This window comes from Marmota flaviventris, chromosome 15, assembly GCF_047511675.1.
Source record: "Marmota flaviventris isolate mMarFla1 chromosome 15, mMarFla1.hap1, whole genome shotgun sequence".
In the NCBI taxonomy this organism is placed as follows: Eukaryota; Metazoa; Chordata; class Mammalia; order Rodentia; family Sciuridae; genus Marmota; species Marmota flaviventris.
Window position 1 is genome coordinate 46200319 of NC_092512.1, and position 17610 is coordinate 46217928.

The following is a 17610-nucleotide window of genomic DNA, read 5'->3' on the forward strand; positions in this document are numbered from 1 at the left end:
TTCAAGGAATGACTATTTCAAAGCCACTCGTATCAAGCTACCAAAATATATTGTATTTATGAACAATCTCCATTTCAGCTAACCTATATCAATTTCTAGGAGGTAAATATTTTTGTTAAAATAGTTTCTCATATTTAAATATCTGGTTTCCCTGATTAAATAACAAGAAAGCATACCTTGCATTTCTTTTGAGTACACTGTATTCTTAGTATATGGTGTATTATTATGGGTGCAAAACAATGCAAATAAATGATTGAATAAATAAATAAATCATGAATGAAAAATTTCCTAGCTATTTTTCCCATACTTCTTTGTTCCCGGATGGCATTTACTGGAATGCCATCTACTGAAAGCATTCTTTTTAAGTACTCTTCTCTCATACACAACTGAACAGGCTCCCAGAAAACTTCTGGAAATTATGCCACAGATCATTGCTGCCTGTGTAATGGATATGCCATTTTCATCACTGGCATCAAGTTTAGCAATTTTCTTATATACCCAAGTTCCTACTATTTTTTTCAGATAACAGATGATTATTTAACCTCAATACATGCCAGAGAATATGGTGGTCATGGTACTGAGTCTATGAAAAATACAAATTGCAGACAGGTAATTACTATTTGGAGAAACAGTTTCAAAAGGCAAATGTGAGAAGTCCCAAGATTATGGCTAAAGAAGACTCTGATACTGTGTCCTTTTAGTGGACAACCCTCTTGATTGGCCTGGGGTTGATCATCTACTGTGCTCTAGTCTCTCTTGGGCTCTAATTTACATGGATGTAAAACCCTTCAGAAGTTCTCTCTCCATGGCTTATTCCTTTGCTTGTAATTCTCTGCTGGCTTCCCAGGAGATACCTCATTTGGGGCCCAGGCTGACTTGATTTGCACTCAAAAGCTGCCAGACCACTCCCACATTCAAACCGATATCATTTCTTAGTGGATGAGTCTTTCCACACACTTGATATATAAGAAATACTTCACATTTTTTGTTAAAACATTTTGGTTAATGTAATATTCTGGAGCAAATTACAGTATTCTCAATAGGTGATCTTATAGAAGAGTAACTTTCATTCTGGGAACTGCAGTCACTGCCAGGTCTCATAAGAAAATCTATTCTGCCCCACCCCAATCACCCCCCAAATCTGGTGATTTGTACTTAGATTAAGCTGTTTATTTTCCTTTACATTGGTTTAGTAAATTTTCCCATGCTTATATAATTGAGTGATCTTTGAACTATAAAATATAATTCAATAATAATATTGTTAAAATGGCCATACTACCAAAAGCAGAATATAGAACCAACCGATGATATTTTTCATCAAAACACCAAAGACATTCTTCAGGAAAAAAAAAAGAGTAATAAAGTTTATTTGGAAGAATAAAAGACCCAGAATAGGCAAAGCAATTCTAAGCAAAAAAAAAAAGTAATGCCGGAGACATCAGGATACCTGACTTTAAATTATACTACAGAACTAAAGTAACAGAAACTGCATGGTACTGCCATAAAACAGACACATTGACCAATGGTAAATAATTGAAGACAGAGACAAACCCATACAACAGTCATCTGATCCTTGGCAAAGGTTCCAAAGATGTATGTATTATAGAAAAGGCAACCTTTTTTAACAAATGGTGCTGGGACAAGTGGTTATCCATATGTAAAAGAATAAAACTAAATCCTTACTTTTTACCCCACACAAAATTAACTCAAAGTGGATCAGAGGCCTCAGAATTTGACCAGAAACTATGCAACTCCTAGAAGAAAACATAGGGTCAATACTCCAATATATAGGTCTAAGCCACTGATTTTCTCAATTGGATTCCTAAAGCTCAGGATATAATGCCATGGGTTAATAAATGGGATAGTATTAGATTTAAAAAGCTTCTGCACAGCTAAGGAAACAATTAGGAATTTGAAGAGAAAACCTGTAGAATGAGAGAAATCTTACTAGTTATTCTTCTGACAGAGAATTTATATCTACAATATGTTAAATACTCAAAAAACTTAATAAACCCCAAATAACCCAATTAATAAATAGGCAATTAAACAGACATTTCTCAAAAAAATAAATAAACTGACAATATATGTATGAAAAAAATGTTCAACATCATTAGCAATTAGGGAAATGCAAATCATCCACACTGAGATTTCAAAACACACCAGTCAGAATGGCAGTCATCAAGAATACACACAATAATAAATGCTGGAGAGGATGTGGAAAAAAAGGAATACTTTAAGACTGTAAACTGTTACTTCAGTGCCAACTCTAGGGAAATCAGTATGGAGGATCCTAAAAGTCTAGACATGGAAACACCATAATGACTCAGCTGTACCACTTCTTGATATTTATCCTAAAGAATTAAAGTAAGCATACTTCAGAGATAAATACAAGTATGTTTACAGCAGCACAATTCACAATAGCCAAACTATAAAACCAGCCTAGGTGTCCATTGATGGATGGATGGATAAAGAAAATGTGGTATATATTCACAATTGAATTTCATTCAGCCATAATTAAAAATGAAATCATGACAATGGCAGGAAAATGGATGAACTACAGACCACTATGTTAAGTGAATTAAGTCAGAAGATTTGGTATCTTATGATATTTCTCATATGCAGAAACTACAAAGGAAAAAGGAAAAGTGTGGAGGTAGATCTCATGGAAATAGCAGGAAGATCAGAAGATGAAAGGGACTAATTAACCCACTTGAATCAAAATGTGAAATATGATATATCAAGAACTATGTAATGTTTTGAACAACCAACAATGAAAATTATATAAAAAAGAAAACTTTCAAAAAATAAATAAATAAATAAAAAGAAAGGGACTAATTATATTGTCATATTGTGTGCATATATAACTATGTGACATAAATATCTGTTGAGAGCCACAGCCGAGTCAGAATGGCCCCTGGCATTTTTGCCAGAAGTAATGGTTGAGAGCCAAGCCATTAAGATGATAATTAAGTTAAGCTGTGTGTAATTGCTGTGACTGGATGATCCTGGATTTAAACAGGCTGTGTATTCAATTGTATATAGACCCCTGCTGTCCGATACTTTGGAGTTCTCCCTGGGATTTCTGGGGAGTTCGTGTTGGTTGGTGAGGTTCCTGTGGATGGAGTTGTGTTGGTGTGTGGTGTGCCTTCCAGGAAATAAAGTTTGTTCCTGCTTGAGTGGCTCGTGATTTGTGCCCAGCCAGACTGCGGCAAATATCATTGTGAAAAAATTCAGGTTTTGATAATCACTAAGTTGCACTTCTTAGTACAAATGACATTGTCCACTTTTTTAAGTCCCTTGGATTTATATGTCCTCTTTGCAACAGTACAGTAATTAATTGAACTTGTTGTTTTTTTCTATAATTAGTGTCATTATTTCACCAACAATTAAAAATTGTGTTTATATTTCTGATATTGTTATAGCTTATACTTACTATAGGTTATACTTCAACAACATTATCTCTGTAGATGGTGTGTTACTCATTTATGAAAGTGTTTTACTTATCAAATATTGGAGCACCTGATGTCAAACAGGGAACTGCTTGTAACAGGTAGTTTTGCATAGAGTATGTATAGACTTCAAAATCAGTCCTGTCTTTTGGAAGTGTTGCTGTGCTGTGTGATGATGAATGATAACCTGACCACACAGGGGAGAATGTTTAAATAAATGAATCTTATTAATAAATGAGTGGGTAGCAGAACACTGTACCATGTCTAAACTTATTTCAAGATTCTAAGGTGTTTTGAGGTCTTGAGAATAGGTACTTGGTATCTAACATTTTATAGATGAGCACAGCTCAAATCATGTGCTATATAATTCTATATACATTCTATAATAGAGGACAATTTTGTTTCCAAAAGCAACATTCATATAGGTCAATGAGAGGTGCATTTAATGGAACCAAGGACTCCTGCTTTATAGGGGAAAAAATGCTGACTACACATATTGGGAGTGAAAAAATTCTATAAAGCATAAAAATCTCTGCTTATAATTTCTATATGTCACTAATTTTTGCATATATCAGAGCTTATGAAAAAAATCTATAGTTCATTAGTTCATAGGCCTATCTACACATTTATACTGGATGACTTTGCCTTTACACTTCTAAAATTTATTTACATAGAATATAGTATTCTGGTTCAAGTCTGTATTGAGCAGTATGGCACATTGTCTGATATGTGTTCTAGTATAGACTGGGAGATAATTTTGATGCTGCTTTTTTATCAGATGCTGTCTGAACTGAAGATAATATTTTTATAAGTTAGTATCTTAGATTACATTTCATTTATTGTAAACATTGAAAGTATAATTCATGAGCAAAAATCTACATTTGATATTTATTTGTGCTTAATTGATTTATTCAAAGAATAGCTATTTATTGAGAAACTATTATATGTAAACATTAGGCTAGACATAGAGCAAAGGGGAATAATTCTTCTACTTTTAATATTTAGGACCTAGGAATATGAACAATTTTAAGTACATTGAATGTTATTTCATATATATATTTCTCCCCAGGTCCTCTGTTTAGCCAGCTTTACTCTAATTTTGGCTTTTCATAATTTGCAAATCCAGGAAATTCTGTTTTTTTTTTTTTCTTAATTTTCTAAGATTCTGGACAATTAAATATTTTGAAATGACTTTTCCCATTACTAACTTATATGGTCTGACTGGAAAGAAATAATAATTGATTCCTTGAGAAGAATGTGTTTCTGTCCAGGGAGAAAAGTCCATAGATTTTCATGCCTTATAAGAAACAATGGCTGCAATCTACTGCACATCTTTAATAATGCTGCATGAAAGAGAAGATGCAGCTTTAGCAGGACCTTAGTCTTTTTACTCAATATCAAATCAATAGCAAAGAGGTTTTCAGGTTATTGGCTTGTTCTACTCATCTATTTATCTCAGTTTTCAGCTAGAAAATGGGGTTGAAGTCAATTTGTCCGATCTAATTAAAACTGTGCTGTGAAAAGAAAACAAAAACAAAACTAAAACCCCCCCAAACAACTAAACAAAGCAAGGGTGAGTGCCAATGAGCCTTAGTTTTTGACTTCTTGAAATTTTGAGCATTTTCTCCAGACCAAAGGGTTCACAGAACTGGTAACTGCAAGGGACAGTGTGAGGGGACAAGTATCTATCTTCCTGGGTAATTGTTAAAACTGTACCTGGATTTTTTCTTTGGTGACATTTTCTAACCTGGGATTGCTATTCAATAAATAAGTTCTGTAAAATTGAAATTTTTCACAAAGATGGATGATTTTTTTCCTATCCATCAATAAGCTGAAGTCAAAAGAACTGGTGAAGAACTATTAACTTTCTGAAAACATTGAATTGTTCAATTATCTACTTAATCTGAGAATCAATACAGTTAATAAGACAATGTTGTAGTGATATTGAAGCTTTTTAAAAGGCACTCAAATAGTATATGTATGTTTTATTAGCTGATCTACAAATTATACAAAACTGTCTTTTTTCTAGAGTATGTTCTTTACGAGAAAGTACAATATACTTTCTGAGAAGAATTAAGAAAACAGAGAAACTTATTTTTTGTATTTTACTCTGTTCACATGACAGTGTCATACAGTTCTAAGTCTGAAAGGCTTAGATATTAGTTCAATAACTTTTTATCTTTTTGAATTTGACAAATACTTATCTGAATTTCTGTTTTATTATCTATAAAATGAGGATAATTTAACTAACCTGTAAGAATAATTTTCTGAATTAATTAAGCTAATATGTGAATGAACATCCTAGACAGTGTACTAATTTAAGAAAAGTTGGGTTTTTTTTTTCTGTTCTTCAGTATAAAAAAAAAATCTTTTTTTTTTTTTGAAAAGAATAAGTTTGGACAAATAGAACATTATGTGGATTATAATACTAGAGAAAAGAATCAGGGGAAATTTATTTTTCCTCTTGAATTTGAACTTACCATACATAATAATGTTGTCTGAAAGACTTGAATTTCACTTTTCATTATTATGGAGAAACAAGTGAAAGTAGTTCATTCTGTGTAGTACTTTAATTACTCTTGTCACAGGAGAAGGGGTGTCTCTGGAGAAGTAATGTCTCCAGAGAAGGGTCCAAGAAGGTTCCAGAGAGAAGGGAAAATAACTCAGTACCAGTGTGATCCTTGATTTACATGACAAAAAAGAATTTCAGCATGCACTAGTCAGATGCATAAACAGATTTATTTAGGAAAGCAAATATACATTCAAGGGAGAATGTGGGTCATCTCTAGAGTAAAAGACACTTTTGTGGATTTCCTGAGTCATACACCCCTAAATTGTAGGGTTTAAAAAATACCTATTTATTGGGGAGCTAATTAACAATACTCAACGTAATTATCATAAATGAATGGATTTATGGTTACCTTTGAGATTTACAAATTTCTCAAGAATCTAAGAATGAAGATCAGAGAGAGATTGGCTAGGGAATGACGGGTCTAAAAATTAAGCAGAAGTTCTGAATTAAAAATTTTATTTTCTTGTCCTTCCTTCATGTTTCCTTTCTACTTATTTTTATTTCCTCCATTTTATCTCATTCTTAAATGCAAAGGATTATGAGGAGGACACAGACTGACATACAGACATAGATATGGGAGACATACATACTTTCCATCTCTTGTCATTTGATGATATGTACCACCTTGGGACTATGCCAGCAAAAGGGTATCAGCCTATTCACCTGAACTAAGCCAAGGCCAGCACCATACCATGCCTTAAACCTCTCAAGATGGGCTTTCATCTTCTGTTCAAGACAGTTGTCTAAGTGGTGGGCATGTGACACTACTGAGCCCATCTAAAACTTCTTTTGAGATTTCTGCAGATGGAGCTCTGTTTGGATGGTCGTGAGTAGTGAAACTAATTTCAAGCAAGAGTAATAAATACCAGAGCATTTGAATTTAAAGTGGGGAAAAAAAGAATGAAGATGTTATCTGCTATACATAATAGAAAATGATTGGTGCCAGAGGAGTTTGTTGTGATGTTTTAAAGAAAGCCCAGATACTTTGAGGATGTATGTAGTCTATGGTACTCCACAGAATTTAGAGCCCAGTAGTTTGATGAGAATTCCATTTGAAGAATTTTGTAATAGAAAAATAATTCAGAAATTTTAAAAAATTGCCAAGGGCTCTCTAAGTGCATCAACCTTCCACTATTCTTGTCTTTTACTGAAATTTTCTGTCCCCAAAATAAATTGAGTTTCCTACTATTTAAAATCAGAAAATTTCCTTTTCACTCATATCCCTTATATTTGTGATAAAATTTAATTATTCAGGGTCATGAAGCTTGAATACCAAGCAAGAGAATAAATTATTAAGAACAAATTAAGAAAGAATGTAAACAGTAGCAACAACAATCTCAATTGTAGAAATAAAACTACCTGGTAAAATTTCTTTTGAGCATTGCTTTATACCTTACTTTATTCTATAGTGATTAGTAATTTGAGCTCTAGTAAATGCCCTGTCAGCTGGAAACATTTCTTAGGCTTGTTGAGCATTAAAGTTAGAATACTCCAGCTGCATATTGACATATGCTTTTGCATTAAAGTATACAGAAAAAGATAAACTCTGATCAAAAACATCTGGCAACACTTAAAAGATCCTATATGGACCTTTTAGTCTGTGTCATTTGATATTTGGTGTGATGGTGCTAATCAAAATGAATTTATGTGTATTCATGATCTTTTGTATTGCATTGTAATTCCCATCTAGATTGAAAGATGTTTTTTATTTAAACAGTAGATCTCCACTGAGTAGATTTTTACTTCTTTATGACCACTGATTTTCAGGGTTTCAGTTTAGTGCTTTGTAAGTGAAAGATCCACAGATCCCAAACCCGGAACGAACCACACGAGACACTGGCTGCAAAAAGCAGGAGGCGTTTATTGTCACACAGGCGCCTGCGGGTGCTCAGCGAAACCTCAGCCGGAGCTTCGGTGAACTGGCACACCGGGCTTTGGGATACAGATCTTTTATAGGGTACAAGTGGGTTAATTCTTAGCTTAGCACAGCAACAGCCCTTCTATTGGTTTCTCTGAATCCAGCAGGGGGGGGTCACCTAGGGGGTAAACTTGTTTTTCGACTTTTTGTTCTTGGAAAAACCCTAAAGTTACACCTTGCCCTTCTTGGTTCCTGTTTTTAAACTTAGTTCTCAAGTTTAGCTGGTAGGGCTGTCTGAAAGGAACATTTTGTGGTAGGGGGCCTGTTAGGGTTATCTACATAGAACATCTTGTGGTAACTTTGTGCAACATTTGAAATGCTATGGGCAGCTGGTGGGGCTTTGACATGGGGTTTGGGTAAGAAAGCATTCTGCAGCTTCAAGGTATAGGGGCTGGATTTCCTAATGTTGGGCCTGGGGCTTTAAGGTCTTTTCATTCCCCCCTTTTTCTTTATCCGGGATATAATCTTATATCCATTGATCTACCTGCTCAGAGTCCTGCCTTTGCTCAGCTGATGGGAGTGCTTGATATTGCTGCGTGAGGACCATAGTTTGGATTACAGATAATCTTTCCTTTAAGAATTGCATTATTTTATTGAGTATGCAGGGTCCAAACGTCAGGATTACCAGCAAAATAATTAGAGGTCCTGCTATGGTGGATAGCAAAGTAGTTAACCATGGGGATTTGTTAAACCAATGTTCAAACCATCCTTGTTGTGCCTCAAATTCTTTTTGTCTTTTTGCCAACCTTTCAGTGACTTTTTCCATAGTCTCCCGGACAACACCTGTATGGTCTGCGTAGAAGCAGCATTGTTCCTTCAAAGCTACGCAGAGGCCACCTTCTTTTAGGAACAGTAAATCTAATCCCCTTCTATTTTGTAATACAACCTCTGAGAGGGAAGTAAGAGATTTTTCTAAAGCAGAAATAGATTTTGCCATTGCGGTCAGGTCCTCATTCATAGCTGCTTGTAGGTGTACGAATTGGTTTCCCTGTACTAAGGCTGCAGTCCCAGTCCCTATACCGGCAGCTATTCCTCCAGCACCCAACAGTAGAGCAATAGTTAGGCTTATGGGCTCTCTGGGGTACCGCTTTTGTCCTTCCAGGTGTGCTATAACAGTGTCCGATGTTAGGTAAGAGATCCTGGGCCACAACTGTATTAGCACACAGAAATCAGTAGACAGATTGAGAACAGCCGTGGAGACGCAGGGAGTCAGCCCAGTATTACAGGCCCAATAGGTTCCTGGGGGGCCCCAAAGATACTTAGGGGATGAGTCCCTATGAGTAAGGGTGGTATTACAGAGGGTCTTATGGGAAGGGGGTACGTTCCCCATACAGGTCCCTTGTCCGAATACTTCAGTAATAGTGAGCTTGGTGCTGGGCAGGGATGTGCACTTAGGGTCTGGGTTGGGGCTGCTAGTCCAGTTAGCCGGAAAGGCTATTCCCTTGTAATAGGGTGGGCCAGAAGTGAGACATAGCCAACAGTCTTGGGTACGGCTTGGGTCAGTATTGTTGAGGGCATAGAATGCCCCTTGGACTAGATCAAATAATCGGTTCCCAGTCCCGGAAGAATTTGAGGGTGGGTGGTTTTGGGTCATATCTGAGTCACTGTTCTTAGGGGGTTTCTTTTTTTGTTTTCCCTTGACATTTCCTGCCTTTTTAGCTGAAGCTTTTTGTTTTTCCTGCTTTTTATTTCTTTGGGGTGGTTTAGGTGGGGAAAGGACTTTCATTTTTTGGTCTCCTAATACCTGGTTAGGCCCAATTTGGTTGGTTGGAAGTGGGGCTTGAGTTAATTTGATTTTGAATATTATCCCAGGATCATATCCAGCCTGGTACCATCGAAGACCCCATGTCCTACCGGTGAGCCAGGGATCTATGGATGTTTTACCTTTTTCAGAAAAGGTAATTTTTAGGTAGCAAACCCCAGTTTTTCCTGTGCTTGTAGGCTTTTCCTTGCCTGTATAGTTTTTGGCCATTTGTATCAGGTCCCATTTGGAGGTGGGTTTCCAGTAAGTATCTCCTGTGGTCTCGCAAGACCAGGAGGAACAAAAGAATGAGTCTTTCCCTCCACATGTGCGTGCCTGAGCTGCACTTCTACCATCTTGGGGACAAACATAAAAGCTATCTTTGGGACAGGGGCAGACATCCCAAATTTTATGATTAAGAATTCTTGTCCCGGTGAGACCAAATGATATTCCTAGTCTAGTTTCACAGGGGTCGAGGTAAAGAGGGGGCCACCATGTTCCAGGAGAATGGACAGCTGAAATGGACCAAACAGTTTCTCCAGCTACATTGAGTACCTGCCAGGTTTGAGTTCTTGGGATGTGGGGGCTAACACTCAATGTGGGGTTGATAAAGAGCAAGGCAGAAAGAATCAACAGCGAGTAAGTCTTATCTTTAGCGGATTTTGAGTGCGTTGCAACTTCCATCTTGGGTCCGGAGAGGCGTTTGTGGATTCCTGTGGATGTGCGGCTTTCACATGGGAAGCGTGGATCCAAGCGGTGATGCCGTCTACTTTGATTGCAGTGGGAGTGGTCAGCAGGATGGTGTAAGGTCCCTTCCACCGCGGTTCGAGGTTCTTACTCTGGTGCCTGCGTACCCAGACGGTGTCTCCGACTTTGAAGGGATGTGGCAGCGAGGGGGTTTTGAGTTCCTCCTTGTATGCGGCGGCTAGAGGCCTCCAAACCTCATTCTGGACCAACTGCAAGGCACGCAAATGAGTCTGCATAGATGGGGTGAGGGAGGCATAAGTTTCAGTTTCATAAAAGTTAACAGCAGGTGGCGGTGCACCGTACAGAATCTCAAATGGGGTTAGTCCCTGTGGGCCTGGGGTGTTTCGGGCCCGGTACAAAGCTAAAGGTAGGAGTTGTACCCAGTCTCTAGTGCCAGTTTCAAGCGTTAATTTAGTTAAAGTCTCCTTGATGGTTCTATTCATCCTTTCTACCTGTCCTGAACTTTGGGGTCGGTAAGCACAATGTAATTTCCAATTAATCCCCAATATATTGGCCACCATCTGACTTACCTGGGAGACGAAGGCAGGCCCGTTATCTGACCCAATGGTCCCAGGTACCCCATACCTGGGAAAGATTTCTTCCAGTAATTTCTTAGCAACCACTTTAGCAGTCTCATGCCGGGTCGGGAATGCTTCTGGCCATCCAGAGAAAGTGTCAACGAAAACCAAAAGATATTTGTAGCCATACATACCAGGTTTGATTTCAGTGAAGTCTACTTCCCAATGGGTTCCGGGCTTATGGCCTTTTACCCGGATCCCCGTTCCAATTTTGACCTTACCAGCATTTACCTGGGCACATGCTTGACAGTTTTCTGTTTCCTGGCGCAGAAGTTGATCCCTGTTTGGAAGATATAAAGTACCTTCCCCACGCTCTAAGAGTTCCTTCATCTTTTTAGCTCCAAGATGTGTCAGCCTGTGTAGGGACTTTACCAATTGTTTTGAATTTTTGAGGGGCATGATAATCTTTCCTTGGTATTTCCAGACGTTTTCCTCGGGGTTATAAGTGGCCCCCAATCTCTGTATGACACTTAAGTCCTTGTCTTCATAGACCCAGTGTTCCTCATGGTCATCATGTTGTGGGTCTGCTTGTTGGGGCAATAGAGTTACTATCAAAAGTTGTGGCCCTAGGGCTGCCTTTTTGGCTGTTTCATCTGCTAATCTGTTCCCTTTGGCCTCTGGAGTATTTCCTTTCTGATGACCGGGACAATGCATGATGCTTAACTTTTTAGGCAAAAATAAAGCTTTAAGCAAAGCTAATATTTCAGCCTTATTTTTGATCTCTTTTCCTTCTGAGGTTAGTAGCCCCCGGCGTCTATAAATCTCTCCGTGTATATGAGCAGTAGCAAAAGCATATCTACTGTCAGTGTACACGTTTAGTTTCTTTCCCTCAGCCAATTTTAGAGCTTGAGTCAGAGCTATCAGTTCTGCCCTTTGAGCTGATGTTCCGCCCGGAAGTGCACTCGCCCAAATTACCTCAGATTCGGTGGTGATGGCTGCTCCTGCTTGGTGTTCTCCATTGAGCAGATAACTGCTTCCATCTGTGTACCAGACTAGTTCTGCATCCTTCATCGGTTGGTCGGTGAGGTCTGGCCGGGTTCCTTGCGTCTCTGCAAGAATCTGCTGGCAGTTGTGAGGATCTGCTCCTCCTGGGAGTGGCAGGAGGGTCGCTGGATTCAGCGTCACCATGGGACCGAACTGAATTCGGTCGGTGTCCAATAATAAAGACTGGTAATGGGTGAGTCGGGCATTTGATATCCAGCGATCAGGTGGCTGGCGAATTACAGTCTCAATGGCATGAGGGGTTAATAGGGTTAATGGCTGTCCCAGAGTCAATTTAGTGGCATCCTTAATCAGAAGGGCCACGGCTGCAATCATTCGGAGGCATGGTGGCCATCCTGCTGCCACTGGATCTAATTTTTTTGACAGGTAGGCTATAGGTCGCCTCCAGGGTCCCAGCTTTTGGGTTAAGACCCCCTTTGCATAACCTTGTTTTTCATCTACAAATAGATCAAAAGGCTTAGTAACGTCCGGCAGGCCCAAGGCGGGGGCTGACAGAAGAGCCAATTTAATGTGATCAAATGCCAATTGATGCTCCTTGGTCCAGGTAAAGGAGTCACCTTGTTTAGTCAGTAGATACAAGGGGGCTGCTATCTCCACAAACCCAGGAATCCAGAGTCTACAGAAGCCTGCGGTCCCCAGGAATTCTCGCAGTTGCTTGGGACTCTGGGGGGTTGGTATACTTGAGATAGTCTCTTTTCTGGCAGTTGTCAACCATCGTTGACCATCATGGAGCTCATAGCCCAGATAGGTAACTTTTGTCTGACAGATTTGGGCCTTCTTTGCTGACGCCCTGTACCCTAATAGTCCCAGAGTTTGCAATAATTTTTCTGTACCTGCCTGGCAATCTTCCTCGGAGGTCGCAGCCAGCAAGATGTCATCTACATATTGGAGCATGATTAGGGAAGGGTGTCTTACACGAAAGTCTGCCAAATCCTGATGTAAAGCCTCATCGAAGAGGGTTGGGCTGTTTTTGAATCCTTGTGGCAGTCTCGTCCAGGTCAGTTGTCCAGAGACTCCTCCTTCGGGATCCTTCCATTCAAATGCGAAGAGAGCCTGACTTTGGGGAGACAGTCTTAAGCAGAAAAAAGCATCTTTCAGGTCCAAAACAGTATACCAAGTATGAGTAGGAGGTAAAGTGCTAAGGAGATTGTAAGGATTTGGCACTGTGGGGTGAATATCTTCTACTCTCTTGTTTACTTCTCTTAAGTCTTGGACTGGTCTGTAGTCATTAGTTCCTGGCTTCTTGATTGGCAGTAATGGGGTGTTCCAGGGCGATTGGCAAGGTGTTAGGATACCTTGGTCTAGGAGGCGTTTGATGTGCGGCTTAATGCCCTGATAGGCCTCCCTTGACATAGGATATTGTTTGATATTGATGGGAGTAGCAGCGGCCTTTAGATGAATGACTATTGGAGGCCGTTGCTTTGCCATTCCCATTCCTCCGGTTTCAGCCCAGGACTCTGGATAGGAACTAAGCCAATAGTCCATGTCTCTCATAGATACCGAGGGTTTGTCAAAAAGTTTATATTCGTCTTCCAATTTGAAAGTCAATACATGTAAGGGAGTCTGATTTGGCCCCGTGATGGAAGCCCCTTCATCTTTAAAATAAATTTGGGCTCTTAATTTGGTCAATAAGTCTCTTCCCAAAAGTGGATACGGACAGTCAGGTACGTGTAGAAACGAATGGGAAACCTTACCTGTGGCAAGATGTACTTCTCTTTTGGTGGTCCATCGGTAAGGTTTGCTCCCAGTGGCGCCTTGGACCCACGTCGTCTTGTGACTCATGGGCCCTGGTGTCTGTGTTAGCACCGAGTGTTGGGCTCCGGTATCCACTAGGAAGGTCACAGGTTGCTCCCCTACTTGTAGAGTTACCCGGGGCTCAGGGGGGAGCTCCTGGCCCTGACTCCCCTAATCTTCATCTAATGCCAATAGTTGGGGAGCCCGGTTGGTGTTTTTCCTGGGGTTGGGGGGTCTCTTTGGGCAGTCTTTTACCCAGTGTCCTTTTTCCTTGCAGTAGGCACATTGGTCTCGGTCTACACGGGGTCTGCTTCGCTCCTTATCCCTGTTTACTTTGTCTCCCTGATGTCCTGCCTGAACTACAGTGGCCAATATTTTAGTTAGTTCCCTGTTGCGTCGTTTTTCTCTTTCTCTTTCTCTCTTATCTGATTCCTCTCTGAGTTTAAGTTCTCGTTCTTCCTGCATCTTTCTGATCCTGTCCTCTCGCTCCTCTGGAGTTTCTCTTTTGTTATATATCTTTTCAGCTTCCCTCAGTAAGTCTGCTAGGGAAAAATCCTGTAAGTTATCTAATCTCTGCAGTTTAGTCCTGATATCTGGGGCGGACTGCCAAATGAAAGCCATAGATACGTTCCCTCTTTGGTCTTCACTATCAGGATCAAAGGGGGTAAACCTCCGATAAGCTTCCTTTAATCTCTCTAGGAAAGCTGTTGGAGTTTCTTCTGCCCCCTGGGTAGTCTGTCTTACCTGAGCCAAATTGGTGGGCCGTCGCCCTGCTGCATGGAGACCCGCTATGAGTAACTGGCGATAGAGACGTAGGTGATCCCTACCTGCTTCAGTCGCATAGTCCCAGTTGGGCCGGGTTAAAGGAAAAGCCTCGTTAATCAGATTTGGGAGTTGGGTGGGGCGCCCGTCGTCCCCTGGCACATTTTTGCGAGCTTCCAAAAGAACTTTTTGTTTCTCCTCTGAAGTGAGGAGAATTTGCAGGAGCTGTTGGCAATCATCCCATGTTGGCTGATGAGTTACTAGAATAGACTCAATCAGAGAGGTTAAAGCCATAGGGTCCTTAGAAAAGGAAGGGTTATGGGTTTTCCAGTTGTAAAGGTCAGAGGCAGAAAAAGGCCAGTACTGATATTGGCCATTGGGGCCCCCCGTCTGTCGCAGGGGGAGAACTTTAGAGGTGTCTCCTGAGGCGGTGTGATCCCGGCGCCCCCGGAGTCGTCCCACCATGGGAGATGGATCCGGGGGAGCACTGGCGGTTGGGCTTTCCTGGTTTTCGTCCTCGGAGGATGGCTGATCAGGTCCAGGGGCTTGTAAGGGTTGGGGCTGATAGGGAGGAGGCTCATCAGTCAGCAAGTCAATGAGAGGTGAGTCCTCCGGTGGCAGGACTTTCTTTGGTGTTGTTCCTGGTTTAAGCAAAATCTCAGATTTGTTAAGGATAGGGTAAAGGTGAGAGGTTTGGGGAGGGGGAACCGGAATGAGGGGAGCAGAGGGTTCAAGAGGAGAACGGAGAGGGGACTTGGGTGGAGAGAAAGGAGCAACCCAAGGGGGTGGGTTGGAGGCTAAATCTTCCCAGGTAACAATGTAGGGTATCTGGTCGGGGTGTCCATAAGGACCTTGGGTAAAGATTCGGGTTTTCACCTGTAAAATAAGACCAATGTTAAAAGTCCCTTCTGTTGGCCAGCCGGTGTTAAAGGTTGGCCATTCTGAAGTACAGAGAGTTTGCCATTTCTTTTTCTTGATTGTCACAGACAAGTTGTCTGCTCGAACTTGAACGTCTTGCCAATGATCTAGAGTAAGGCTCAAAGGGGTTGTTAGTGATTGTCCCATATTACTTTCAGAGAGGAAATACAAAGACAGACACAATGACACAAAAATGAAACCAAGTAGGGAGAACGCTGCGCGGCTTCGGTGGAAACCGAAAAAGTCAGATGGCTTGGGAGAAGTTTGCACCTCTCCGTCGCCTACAAAAACAGTGTATCCCTCGGAAACACCGGGGGCCCCAAAGAAATGGACCCCTCTGATCCCTGGGACGTCTCCCAGGGTGGCAGGGGTGAAGTCTGAGTTCGTCAACTCCTTCCCCGCCTGCCTCAGAAAGCTGAGTGATCACAGAATTATTTCAGAATCGGAATACCGATGACTATGCCTAGTCTTTCAGACGCTGCGCGAAACAGAGAACAGATAGCCAATAGGACAACAGGTTAGACATAGACAGCTCGAGCTGGCCAGCTTACCTCCCAGTGATGTCGAGTGTTCTCCGGATAGGGATCGGGATCGGAACCGGGATCGGGAATCTCGGTGGAACCTCCAAAATGAAAGATCCACAGATCCCAAACCCGGAACGAACCACACGAGACACTGGCTGCAAAAAGCAGGAGGCGTTTATTGTCACACAGGCGCCTGCGGGTGCTCAGCGAAACCTCAGCCGGAGCTTCGGTGAACTGGCACACCGGGCTTTGGGATACAGATCTTTTATAGGGTACAAGTGGGTTAATTCTTAGCTTAGCACAGCAACAGCCCTTCTATTGGTTTCTCTGAATCCAGCAGGGGGGGGTCACCTAGGGGGTAAACTTGTTTTTCGACTTTTTGTTCTTGGAAAAACCCTAAAGTTACACCTTGCCCTTCTTGGTTCCTGTTTTTAAACTTAGTTCTCAAGTTTAGCTGGTAGGGCTGTCTGAAAGGAACATTTTGTGGTAGGGGGCCTGTTAGGGTTATCTACATAGAACATCTTGTGGTAACTTTGTGCAACATTTGAAATGCTATGGGCAGCTGGTGGGGCTTTGACATGGGGTTTGGGTAAGAAAGCATTCTGCAGCTTCAAGGTATAGGGGCTGGATTTCCTAATGTTGGGCCTGGGGCTTTAAGGTCTTTTCATAAGTATAGTGTTTGGAATACTAAACAGATTGGGGAACTTACATATGTAACAGATAAACACACACATGCACACATGTGTATACTTCTATACAACTATACATGTACTATTTGATTGTATGATCTGTTTCATATTCTGAATACTGAAGAGGGTTATGAAAATATCAGCTGTTACAGATTTTAAGTTTTACTAATATACTTTTATATCACATTTTAACGTCGTTCAGACTTTTAAAGGTAGCTTTGCTGATTAAAAAATATGAGACGTTGAGTTCAATCCTTTCAGTACCATATAAACATAAATAAATAAACAAACAAAAGTATTGTGTTCATCTAAAACTAGAAATTTAATATATATGTACTAAAACTAAAAACATTTATAGTTACATAAAGAACTCTTGAAACATGTTTTTTTTTTTTTTTTTTAGTTTACATAGGTATTGCTAATTTATTTTGGGTTTGGAATTGCATACAATAACCATGTAAAAATCAGGCCTATGTTTTATTGGACCAATATTCAAAGTCTGTCATTTATGTTCAGTATTCCTTGCGTTCATATTATGAAATAAATTCCTCTTAAACGTGGGTACTAGCAAAATGTGAGTTTGTTTAAGGAGTAAGCATATTTCCTGCAAATGGACAGTGAAAAGCAGAAGAAGCATCTGTTTTCCTTCTTGCACTGACAGAAGGCTGAGTTAACTGTGCACTTCCATACACTTGGCGTGGAGTTGCTAGTGCAATAATTTCTCTTTCTGAAGTTTTTACTCATAAATCTCCCCAGCTCCAGACATTTCTTATTGCACTAGTATGCTTTTCTCATTATTTTAATATTTTATTGAATATGAATCTTTACTATAAACTGTTTCAACATCATTTTGGAAGTAGAAAGTGTGTAAATAATTGATAAATGGGAAGCATGCATAAGGCTTTGTTAAAAAATGTTTATGTTCTTTAACATTGCTAATTCCCAGCACAGCATGTCAATCCTGCATTGCAAAAGT

General features: G+C 40.3%; 1 protein-coding gene across 1 annotated transcript; it reads right to left on the reverse strand.

The window, feature by feature from the left end:
- Positions 1–10650: 10650 nt before the first annotated feature.
- On the reverse strand, positions 10651–15977 carry LOC139702088 (uncharacterized). Its single transcript, XM_071602256.1, is given in 2 exon segments — positions 10651–11035; positions 11038–15977. Coding segments are annotated over 2 exon segments (4587 nt in total). The 5' UTR covers positions 15569–15977; the 3' UTR covers positions 10651–10979.
- Positions 15978–17610: the final 1633 nt, after the last annotated feature.